Source organism: Oncorhynchus nerka, linkage group LG22, assembly GCF_034236695.1.
Source record: "Oncorhynchus nerka isolate Pitt River linkage group LG22, Oner_Uvic_2.0, whole genome shotgun sequence".
NCBI lineage: Eukaryota > Metazoa > Chordata > Actinopteri > Salmoniformes > Salmonidae > Oncorhynchus > Oncorhynchus nerka.
In genome coordinates this window covers 31,381,331-31,393,830 of record NC_088417.1, presented here as the reverse complement: position 1 = coordinate 31,393,830, position 12,500 = coordinate 31,381,331, and the positions used below count along the sequence as shown (strand labels likewise).

Sequence of the window (12,500 nt, the reverse complement as noted above, 5' to 3'; positions counted from 1 at the left end):
CGGCAAGACACTGCTCTTCCTCCACACAACACACACACTGCCCGTCCATGATCTCGCCATCACGGTTGACAACTCCATTGTGTCCTCCTCACATACGCTAAGAACCTTGGCGTGATCCTGGACAACACCCTGTCATTCTCACACTAACATCACATCCCGTCTTGTACACTTCATGCACTACAACATCCGCAGACACACCACTCACTCACTCAGGAAGCACTCACTCCTAATCAGGCACTTGTCATCTCCCGTCTGGATTACTGCACATCGCTGTTGGCACTCACTGCCTGTGCCATAAAACCCCTACAACTCACAGACACACACACACTCACATGTTCACACCTTCACACTTCTCACACACACCCCGCTACACTCCGCTACACTCCACACACTTCCAGTTGACTCCGCTCAAGACCATCTTGCGCTCACAGCTGTGAGACCACTCCACACACACATGACTCACACACATACACTCACATACACTCACACTCACCCTACACCAAACAAGGGCACACTCATCCACATCTGGCCTGCTCACATCCCTACCACTGACATACAGTTCACGCTCACACACCAGTCAAAACACTTCACATACACTCCCCCAATGGTGGAACAAACTCACACACAGGACAGCTCAATCACTCACCTCAGACACCTGCACCCCACCTCTTTCAGGAATCACCTACTCAGGATAAAGTAATCTTCACTCCCTACACCACTCAAACATTTAGATGCACTATTGTACACACTGGCATGTTCCACTGGATGTCTTAACATGCACCAATTTGTAACTCGCACACACACATAAACACTCAAATGTAAATGTCACATACACTCACTCACTCACATACACACATACACTCACACACATACACTCACTCACTCACATACACTCACATACATACACTCACATACACACACTCACATACATACACTCACTCACTCACATACACACACACACACACTCACATACACTCACTCACTCACATACACTCACATACACACACACACATACACACACATTGAGTTAGTGTTGCAGGAAGCAAATTTCTGCTTGAAAAAGCTAGCCTTGGCTTTTCTAACTGCCTGTGTATAATGGTTTCTAGCTTCCTTGAACAGCTGCATATCACGGGGGCTGTTCATTGCTAATGCAGAACGCCATAGGATGTTTTTGTGTTGGTTAAGGGCAGTCAGGTCTGGGGAGAACCAAGGGCTATAGCTGTTCCTGGTTCTAAATTTCTTGAATGGGGCATGCTTATTTAAGATGGTTAGGAAGGCATTTAAAAAAAATAACCAGGCATCCTCTAATGTTGGGATGAGATCAGTATCCTTCCAGGATACCCTGGCCAGGTCGATTAGAAAGGCCTGTTCGCTGAAGTGTTTCAGGGAGCGTTTTACAGTGATGAGTGGAGGTCGTTTGACCGCTGACCCATTACGGATGCAGGCAATGAGGCAGTGATCGCTGAGATCTTGGTTGAAGACAGCAGAGGTGTATTTAGAGGGCAAGTTGGTTAGGATGATATCTATGAGGGTGCCTGTGTTGAAGGCTTTGGGGAGGTACCTGGTAGGTTCATTGATAATTTGTGTGAGATTGAGGGCATCAAGCTTAGATTGTAGGATGGCTGGGGTGTTAAGCATGTTCCAGTTTAGGTCGCCTAGCAGCACGAGCTCTGAAGATAGATGGGGGGCAATCAGTTCACATATGGTGTCCAGAGCACAGCTGGGGGCAGAGGGTGGTCTATAGCAGGCGGCAACGGTGAGAGACTTGTTTTTAGAGAGGTGGATTTTTAAAAGTAGAAGTTCAAATTGTTTGGGTACAGACCTGGATAGTAGGACAGAACTCTGCAGGCTATCTTTGCAGTAGATTGCAACACCGCCCCCTTTGGCAGTTCTATCTCGTCTGAAAATGTTGTAGTTTGGGATGAAAATGTCAGAATTTTTGGTGGTCTTCCTAAGCCAGGATTCAGACACAGCTAGAACATCCGGGTTGGCAGAATGTGCTAAAGCAGTGAATAAAACAAACTTAGGGAGGAGGCTTCTGATGTTAACATGCATGAAACCAAGGCTTTTACGGTTACAGAAGTCATCAAAAGAGAGCGCCTGGAGAATAGGAGTGGAGCTAGGCACTGCATATACACTCACATACACTCACATATACACACACATACACTCACATACACACACATACACTCACATACACACACACACACTCACATATACCCACACACACTCACATACACTCACATACACACACAAGAAAGATCACTGGAGTGTCCAACGTCCCTCTAGTTGTTTATCCATCTACGTGGATGAAAAGGAATGTAAAAATGATCTCCAACGAACAAAGTAGACCCTGTACTCTCCTCACTCTTATTAGAATGAACGTGGACCACAGAGAGATCGGATTTCAAAAGATGAAACAATATGTTTATCTGTTTTTATAAATTTTTATTGGTTTCCAGGCATGGTTCGTAGTAGGGTGAAATGGCCTTAGGATAGTGTTCCACATATAGTTGTTATCATAGCCTTGTTGGACTCAACAGTGCAGGGTTAAGGTCTGGTTGGAGGAGGCTGAAGTTACTCTTGTCTGGCTGGCTGGCTGGTGGAGGTTGGATAGGACTCACAGCGTCCACATCGCCCCTCCTCTCCCCCTCAGCTCTAACGCTATGTGATGTGCTCTGCGTTTGGCCTGGAAGTTATTAAGCTCCAGATATTAAAGGCTGTTTCTCTAATGAGGGCAGTAATGCAGTCTGACACTTTTACTGGCACTGCAACCTGCCTGAGGAGAGGAGGGCAAGAGCACCGACCCACCACACCGCGCTCCCTCCCAGAGGAGGGAGAGCGCACCGACCCACCACACCGCGCTCCCTCCCAGAGGAAGGAGAGCGCACCGACCCACCACACCGCGCTCCCTCCCAGAGGAGGGAGAGCGCACCGACCCACCACACCGCGCTCCCTCCCAGAGGAGGGAGAGAGCACCGACCAACCACACCGCGCTCCCTCCCAGAGGAGGGAGAGAGCACCGACCCACCACACTGCGCTCCCTCCCAGAGGAGGGAGAGAGCACCGACCCACCACACCGCGCTCCCTCCCAGAGGAGGGAGAGAGCACCGACCCACCACACAGCGCTCCCTCCCAGAGGAGGGAGAGAGCACCGACCCACCACACCGCGCTCCCTCCCAGAGGAGGGAGAGAGCACCGACCCACCACACCGCGCTCCCTCCCAGAGGAGGGAGAGCGCACCGACCCACCACACCGCGCTCCCTCCCAGAGGAAGGAGAGAGCACCGACCCACCACACTGCGCTCCCTCCCAGAGGAGGGAGAGCGCACCGACCCACCACACCGCGCTCCCTCCCAGAGGCGGGAGAGAGCACCGACCCACCACACCGCGCTCCCTCCCAGAGGAGGGAGAGAGCACCGACCCACCACACCGCGCTCCTCCCAGAGGAGGGAGAGAGCACCACACCGAGGGAGAGCCACCACACACGCGCTCCTCCCAGAGGAGGGAGAGCGCACCGACCCACCACACCGCGCTCCCTCCCAGAGGAGGGAGAGAGCACCGACCCACCACACCGCGCTCCCTCCCAGAGGAGGGAGAGAGCACCGACCCACCACACCGCGCTCCCTCCCAGAGGAAGGAGAGCGCACCGACCCACCACACCGCGCTCCCAGAGGAGGGAGAGAGGGAGACTCAATATAACACAATACACTACCAATCAAGTATAATTCAGAAACAGTTGCAAAGAAATATGCTTTTTTATGGTGCCGTTTTTGTTTTATAAGGTCAACTTTGTATTGCAGATTGTTAAAAACCAACAATGTACAAAAGAACAAGCCTGTTTGTTTCTGCTAGTTCACAACGTCCCACCCTAGTGTGTTCTTTACCCCACATTATATGGGCCTCACAGGCAACGTGTGTGTTGTCCTCCACCGTACATCAGACGCAGAGGTAGTGAGAGGTTTGGGTCCCAAATGGCACCTTATTCCCTTCCCTCTGTAGTGTACTACTTTTGACCAGTGCCCAGTAGCACTATATAGGGCAAAGTGTGACATTTAGGACACAGCCAGAGAAAGAGCGAGACCGAGAGAATGCCTGCTGGCGAGGGAATGATGTAGAAGGTGAGAATAGTTTAATGAGAGCTGTAAAAGTGTAAGGGAGCGTGAGCCGTTTGTCATCCCACGGCGAGGTGCTCGTGGCTGGGCCTGACGCCGCTGGGAAGAAGGGCCAACAACCACTGAAACGGCTGCTCCGCTCTGCCTCCCGACAAACAACGCGCTTGAACTAAAAACTATTCCCTATGGTGCCTGGTGTGAAGTAGTGCGGTGTAAAGTAGTGCACTATAAAGGGAATAGGGTGCCATTTAGGCCACTAGACTTGTGGCTGGGAGCAGCCTGCTCCTCTGTCTTGATGTTACTCCGCTCCAGCGCCTTTAACACCTACAACAACACGCTGGAGCACCGCTGACACGCACGTCCTTCTTTAAACAGCACAGTCACATTCCTTGCGGTCTCTCGAAACACATTTTAAAAGTGAAATCCGTTTCCTGATCTTAATAAATCAACACGGAGGAGAGGGTCAAGACCCCATTTGGACTTGTTCTCTGAAAACTCTCCTGAAAGATTGATTGCTGTCTTCACGCGGCCATGTGCTGTTTATGTGAGACGGCGACCGCAGTTCGCTTTTCCCCCCACATTTTTTGGGGTCTTTTTTAACATGGAGAGTGGAGGACACTGAATGTGCTGAGGAAACAGCTTTTATCACTTACAGGCACCTTGTGATGGAGAGGACATGTGTGGCCGAGCGCTAAACTGCTGTAGGGCTGTCTCAAATGGCACGCGCGTGTGTGTACTTGTCTTGGAGAGAGACTTTATCCTTCAGGAAGAGACTCTGCTCTCTCTCACTCTGTTACTATCTCACACACACACACACACACACACACACACTTAAATGCAGTCTTTGTTCACACCTGTTTATCAGAGCAGCTTAAAATCTCTCTGAAAGGACGGACAGGAGGTGAAAGGTGAACACACCCGATAGGACCAGACAGACAGACATGATGACTAATGTCTAACAGTACAGCATTTGTGTTCAACCTCCGCTTATAACCCAAACCTCCCTCTTTTTCCAACTCCTCCACACCACTGAGTGAACTCTATGTCCATTTCTTTTAGATGGTGGCCTGCTAGACACATTTGCCTGCAAAAATTAATTTCCAATAGGGCCCGATGCATTCGTAGCGCCTGTCCAGAACGACAAGCATGTCAGGAATTCCATCAACCCTGCCTTTTTGCCATTCTACAGGCATATTGTCGGGAGCTGTGGGGCTTCCTGCCGCTGTAACGCTTCTAGAACCAGGGGTGTGGAACCTTGTACTTCCGTAATTGATTCTTGTCCACACTACTTGAAGACATCGATACAAAGTCAGTTTGAATTAGCCTCATATATTAGCCTGGTCACTCCTGCTGATGTTATATGCTATAGGTTTCTGGCTGGAGACGGGGGGCCTGGGAGGGGAGAGGAGGGAGCGCCAGCGTTTGTGTTTTGGAAAAGTTGCAAGGATCTGGAGCCGCAGACAAATCAATAGCGCATTACTTCTCCCTCTCCCCCTCCCTCCAGTAGATGTGATGGAAAACCCAGCTGCCCACTGAGATGGATCCTTGTTGATTTTTCAGGCTGTTCAGGGAAACACAACAAAGTGCTTTTTAGGCCTGTTGGTGCTGCACTCCTCCCACTCCCTCACTCCTCTCCTCCTTTTCTCCTCCTCCCACTCCCTCACTCCTCTCCTCCCTTTCTCCTCCTCCCACTCCCTCACTCCTCTCCTCCCTTTCTCCTCCTCCCACTCCCTCATTCCACTCCTCCCTTTCTCCTCCTCCTCCCACTCCCTCACTCCTCTCCTCCTTTTCTCCTCCTCTCACTCCCTCACTCCTCTCCTCCCTTTCTCCTCCTCCCACTCCCTCACTCCTCTCCTCCCCTTTCTCCTCCTCCCACTCCCTCACTCCTCTCCTCCCTTTCTCCTCCTCCCACTCCCTCATTCCACTCCTCCCTTTCTCCTCCTCCCTCTCCTCCTCCCACTCCCTCACTCCTCTCCTCCTTTTCTCCTCCTCTCACTCCCTCACTCCTCTCCTCCCTTTCTCCTCCTCCCACTCCCTCACTCCTCTCCTCCCTTTCTCCTCCTCCCACTCCCTCACTCCTCTCCTCCCTTTCTCCTCCTCCCACTCCCTCATTCCACTCCTCCCTTTCTCCTCCTCCCTCTCCTCCTCCCACTCCCTCACTCCTCTCCTCCACCACCGTCTCACTCCTCTCCTCCACCACCGTCTCACTCCTCTCCTCCCCACTCCCTCACTCCTCTCCTCCTCCACCACTCCCTCACTCCTCTCCTCCTCCCACTCTTCTCCTCCTCCCAGTCTCCTCCTCCTCCCACTCCTCACTCCTCTTCTCCTCCCACTCTTCTCCTCCCAGTCTCCTCCTCCTCCCACTCCTCACTCCTCTTCTCCTCCCACTCTTCTCCTCCTCCCACTCCTCTCCTCCTCCCACTCTTCTCCTCCTCCCAGTCCCCTCCTCCTCCCACTCCACTCCTCTTCTCTCCTCTTCTCCTCCTCCCCCTCCTCTCCTCCTCCCACTCCCTCACTCCTCTACTCCCACTCCCTCACTCATATCCTTTCCTCCTCCTCTCACTCCTCCTCCTCTCACTCCCTCACTCCTCTCCTCCTCCCTCTCCCCTCCTCCTCCCACTCCCTCACTCATCTCCTCCTCCCACTCCCTCACTTCTCTCACTCCTCTCTTCCTCCCACTCCCTGACTCCTCTCCCTCTTTTCTCCTCCTCTCACTCCTCTCTTCCTCTCACTCCCTCACTCCTCTTCTCCTCCCACTCCCTCACCCCTCCCTTCCTCCTCCCACTCCCTCCTCCTCCCACTCCCCTACCTCTCCCTCACTCCTCTCCTCCTTTTCTCCTCCTCTCACTACACCTCAGTCATATTTACAGTAGTGAGAGCACAGAGGTCTCAGTCAGTGACTTTCACAGTCTGGCCCTCTCTGTTCCAAGCATGGATGGACTTAGCCAAGGTGTGTGTGTTTGTGTGTGTATGCACGTGTGTGTGTGTGCCTGGGTCTGTAAACACCATCACACATTTATCAGTGTCTCTCATTGGCGTATGGGATGGAAACAATTCCGCTCTGCTGCGTCCCATCCTGGACCAGACCTGGCCTCCACACTGCCTTGCTCCTCTGGCCCGGCCTCTATCTCGCCCACCTTTGTTAAGGGGAGGCGGTGATGAATGCATGACTGATGTTGCTTTAATGATGCTTTAACTCTCTCTCTGTCCTGCTTTCTCTCTCGCTCTCACTCTCTCTCTATCGCTCTCTCTAGGTCCCACAGGGGTAGGTCTGAATGAGCTGAAAAGGAAACTGCTGATCTCTGACCCCCAACACTTCAGTGTGACCGTGCCACGTAAGTCTACCTGACCCGTACACTAGACCAGACTGGTGGTGGGGTCTATTGTTGTGGGGGGTGTGTGACCAGACTGGTGGTGGGGTCTATCTGGTGGGGTGTGTGTCTAATGGAGACTGAACCTCTCTCCCAGACCAGAAGGGAGTCGTGGACTGTGTTGGGGGGGGGGTGTGTGTCTAATGGAGACACTGAACCTCTCTCCCAGACCAGAAGGAGTCGTGGACTGTGTTGGGGGGGTGTCAATGAGACTGAACCTCTCTCCCAGACCAGAGGGAGTCGTGGACTGTGTTGGGGGGGTGGTGTCTAATGGAGACTGAACCTCTCTCCCAGACCAGAAGGGAGTCATGGACTGTGTTGGGGGGGTGTGTGTGTCTAATGGAGACTGAACCTCTCCCAGACCAGGAGGGAGTCGTGGGGTGTGTGTCTAATAGAGACTGTACCTCTCTCCCAGACCAGGAGGGAGTCGTGGGGTGTGTGTCTAATGGAGACTGAACCTCTCTCCCAGACCAGAAGGGAGTCGTGGACTGTGTTGGTGGGGGGGGGGGGGGTGTCTAATGGAGACTGAACCTCTCTCCCAGACCAGGAGGGAGTCGTGGGGTGTGTGTCTAATAGAGACTGTACCTCTCTCCCAGACCAGGAGGGAGTCGTGGGGTGTGTGTCTAATAGAGACTGAACCTCTCTCCCAGACCAGGAGGGAGTCGTGGGGTGTGTGTCTAATAGAGACTGAACCTCTCTCCCAGACCAGGAGAGAGTCGTGGGGTGTGTGTCTAATAGAGACTGAACCTCTCTCCCAGACCAGGAAGGAGTCGTGGGGTGTGTGTCTAATGGAGACTGAACCTCTCTCCCAGACCAGAAGGGAGTCGTGGACTGTGTTGGTGGGGGGGGGGGGGTGTCTAATGGAGACTGAACCTCTCTCCCAGACCAGAAGGGAGTCATGGACTGTGTTGGGGGGGGGGGGTGTCTAATGGAGACTGAACCTCTCTCCCAGACCAGGAGGGAGTCGTGGGGTGTGTGTCTAATGGAGACTGAACCTCTCTCCCAGACCAGGAGGGAGTCGTGGGGTGTGTGTCTAATAGAGACTGTACCTCTCTCCCAGACCAGGAGGGAGTCGTGGGGTGTGTGTCTAATAGAGACTGAACCTCTCTCCCAGACCAGGAGGGAGTCGTGGGGTGTGTGTCTAATGGAGACTGAACCTCTCTCCCAGACCAGGAGGGAGTCGTGGGGTGTGTGTCTAATGGAGACTGAACCTCTCTCCCAGACCAGGAGGGAGTCGTGGGGTGTGTGTCTAATGGAGACTGAACCTCTCTCCCAGACCAGGAGGGTTTCGTGGGGTGTGTGTCTAATGGAGACTGAACCTCTCTCCCAGACCAGGAGGGAGTCGTGGGGTGTGTGTCTAATAGAGACTGAACCTCTCTCCCAGACCAGGAGGGAGTCGTGGGGTGTGTGTCTAATAGAGACTGAACCTCTCCCAGACCAGGACCTCTCTCCCAGACCAGGAGGGAGTCGGGGGTGGGGTGTGTTGGGGGAGTCGTGTGTGTCTAATGGAGACTGAACCTCTCCCCAGACCAGGAGGGAGTCGTGGGGTGTGTGTCTAATGAGACTGAACCTCTCTCCCAGACCAGGAGGGAGTCGTGGGGTGTGTGTCTAATAGAGACTGAACCTCTCTCCCAGACCAGGAGGGAGTGTTGGGGTGTCTAATGAGACTGAACCCTCCCAGACCAGGGTGTGTGTCTAATAGAGACTGTACCTCTCTCCCAGACCAGGAGGGAGTCGTGGGGTGTGTGTCTAATAGAGACTGAACCTCTCTCCCAGACCAGGAGGGAGTCGTGGGGTGTGAACCTTCTCCCAGACCAGGAGGGAGTGTGTGTCTAATGGAGACTGAACCTCTCTCCCAGACCAGGAGGGAGTCGTGGGGTGTGTGTCTAATGGAGACTGAACCTCTCTCCCAGACCAGGAGGGAGTCGTGGACTGGTGTGGGAGTGTCTAATAGAGACTGAACCTCTCTCCCAGACCAGGAGGGAGTCGGACTGTGTGGGGTGTGTGAACCTCTCTCCCAGACCAGGAGGGAGTCTGTCTAATAGAGTGAACCTCTCTCCCAGACCAGGAGGGAGTCGTGGGGTGTGTGTCTCTGAACTCTCTCCCAGACCAGGAGGGAGTCGTGGGGTGTGTGTCTAATAGAGACTGAACCTCTCTCCCAGACCAGGAGGGAGTCGTGGGGTGTGTGTCTGAACCTCTCTCCCAGACCAGGAGGGAGTCTGAACCTGAACCTCTCCCCAGACCAGGAGGGAGTCGTGGGTGTGTGTCTAATGGAGACTGAACCTCTCTCCCAGACCAGGAGGGAGTCGTGGGGTGTGTGTCTAATAGAGACTGAACCTCTCTCCCAGACCAGGAGAGAGTCGTGGGGTGTGTGTCTAATAGAGACTGAACCTCTCTCCCAGACCAGGAGAGAGTCGTGGGGTGTGTGTCTAATAGAGACTGAACCTCTCTCCCAGACCAGGAAGGAGTCGTGGGGTGTGTGTCTAATGGAGACTGAACCTCTCTCCCAGACCAGGAGGGAGTCGTGGGGTGTGTGTCTAATAGAGACTGAACCTCTCTCCCAGACCAGGAGGGAGTCGTGGGGTGTGTGTCTAATGGAGACTGAACCTCTCTCCCAGACCAGGAGGGAGTCGTGGGGTGTGTGTCTAATGGAGACTGAACCTCTCTCCCAGACCAGGAGGGAGTCGTGGGGTATGTGTCTAATAGAGACTGAACCTCTCTCCCAGACCAGAAGGGAGTCATGGACTGTGTTGGGGGGGTGTGTCTAATGGAGACTGAACCTCTCTCCCAGACCAGGAGGGAGTCGTGGGGTGTGTGTCTAATGGAGACTGAACCTCTCTCCCAGACCAGGAGGGAGTCGTGGGGTGTGTGTCTAATAGAGACTGAACCTCTCTCCCAGACCAGGAGGGAGTCGTGGGGTGTGTGTCTAATAGAGACTGAACCTCTCTCCCAGACCAGGAGGGAGTCGTGGGGTGTGTGTCTAATGGAGACTGAACCTCTCCCCAGACCAGGAAGGAGTCGTGGACTGTGTTGGGGGGGTGTCTAATGGAGACTGAACCTCTCTCCCAGACCAGGAAGGAGTCGTGGACTGTGTTGGGGGGTGTCTAATGGAGACTGAACCTCTCTCCCAGACCAGGAAGGAGTCGTGGACTGTGTTGGGGGGGGTCTAATGGAGACTGAACCTCTCTCCCAGACCAGGAAGGAGTCGTGGACTGTGTTGGGGGGGGGGGGGGTGTCTAATGGAGACTGAACCTCTCTCCCAGACCAGGAAGGAGTCGTGGGGTGTGTGTCTAATGGAGACTGAACCTCTCTCCCAGACCAGGAAGGAGTCGTGGACTGTGTTGGGGGGGGGGTGTCTAATGGAGACTGAACCTCTCTCCCAGACCAGGAAGGAGTCGTGGACTGTGTTGGGGGGTGGTCAGTCTGAGTTTAAACCTCCTCTCATCTCCATATGTTTCTGATCCTTATATTGATGCTTTTAGGGTCTGAAGTAGACATTTGGTTTCCTCAGTCTCCTCTACAATCCACAGGCGGACAGACAGGAAAGAGACAGACAGACAGACACTAGGTGAACTGTTGTCAGGTGCTCAGCAGGACGGATGCTCCTGTCTTTGTTATTAATAAATAGTGGAAGCTCTGGTCTGTATCAGATGGTTATGGAGACCAGTTACTCTGTGTGCATGCCAAATGACACCCAGTCCCCTATGTAGTGCACTTATTTTGAACAGATCCAATATGGAATAGGGTGCCATTTGGGATGTACACTCTGACTGCATTCCCACAGGGAGCTGAACCCTCATACACAATGGCTGGTACTGCATGTACACTGAAAACAGATTGGCTGTACACGGGCACAGAAATGTAAACCTATCAGGTGCCAGGTTAGATTGTTACTAAACGGAGGCCAAATCCCCCCGTGATTTTAACTGGTAAGAAATCATCCATCACCCTGGATAAATTATGTTTAGCTTTCTGCTGCCAGTTTGTTGTTGCCTTCGTGGGTGTTGGTAAAGGTCCATAGACCAATGCATAGACTCACTCACTCACACACACACAAACACGGAGCTGTCTGGGGGTGACTAGCATCAAGACGTTGCTCTCAGACTGTGCGTCTCAAGGCCCACAAACACACACTCCTCTCACACACACACACACACACCCTCCTTCTCTCTCTCTCTCTCACACACACACACACACACAGACACACTGGACCCAGGCGAGTGGAGGGGTTCTCCTCCTGACTGTGTAATTGTCTGTTTATCGTGGGCCACATGACAGAGGCCCAGAGCGATGGAGGGGTTCTCCTCCTGACTGTGTAATTGTCTGTTTATCGTGGGCCACATGACAGAGGCCCAGAGCGATGGAGGGGTTCTCCTCCTGACTGTGTAATTGTCTGTTTATCGAGGCCCAGAGCGATGGAGGGGTTCTCCTCCTGACTGTGTAATTGTCTGTTTATCGTGGGCCACATGACAGAGGCCCAGAGCGATGGAGGGGTTCTCCTCCTGACTGTGTAATTGTCTGTTTATCGAGGCCCAGAGCGATGGAGGGGTTCTCCTCCTGACTGTGTAATTGTCTGTTTATCGTGGGCCACATGACAGAGGCCCAGAGCGATGGAGGGGTTCTCCTCCTGACTGTGTAATTGTCTGTTTATCGTGGGCCACATGACAGAGGCCCAGAGCGATGGAGGGTTCTCCTCCTGATTGTGTAATTGTCTGTTTATCGTGGGCCACATGACAGAGGCCCAGAGCGATGGAGGGGTTCTCCTCCTGACTGTGTAATTGTCTGTTTATCGTGGGCCACATGACAGAGGCCCAGAGCGATGGAGGGGTTCTCCTCCTGACTGTGTAATTGTCTGTTTATCGTGGGCCACATGACAGAGGCCCAGAGCGATGGAGGGGTTCTCCTCCTGACTGTGTAATTGTCTGTTTATCGTGGGCCACATGACAGAGGCCCAGAGCGATGGAGGGGTTCTCCTCCTGACTGTGTAATTGTCTGTTTATCGAGGCCCAGAGCGA

General features: G+C 53.3%; 1 protein-coding gene across 3 annotated transcripts in view; it reads left to right on the top strand.

Moving 5' to 3' along the window:
• LOC115125332 (MAGUK p55 subfamily member 7-like) overlaps positions 1–12,500 on the top strand; it is a 313,135-nt gene that overhangs the window by 281,100 nt on the left and 19,535 nt on the right. For all 3 annotated transcript variants that reach the window (XM_065007128.1, XM_065007126.1, XM_065007127.1), the window contains one exon: positions 7,369–7,449. In XM_065007128.1, the coding sequence (XP_064863200.1) occupies positions 7,369–7,449 (81 nt within the window). The remainder of the gene's footprint in view (positions 1–7,368; positions 7,450–12,500) is intronic.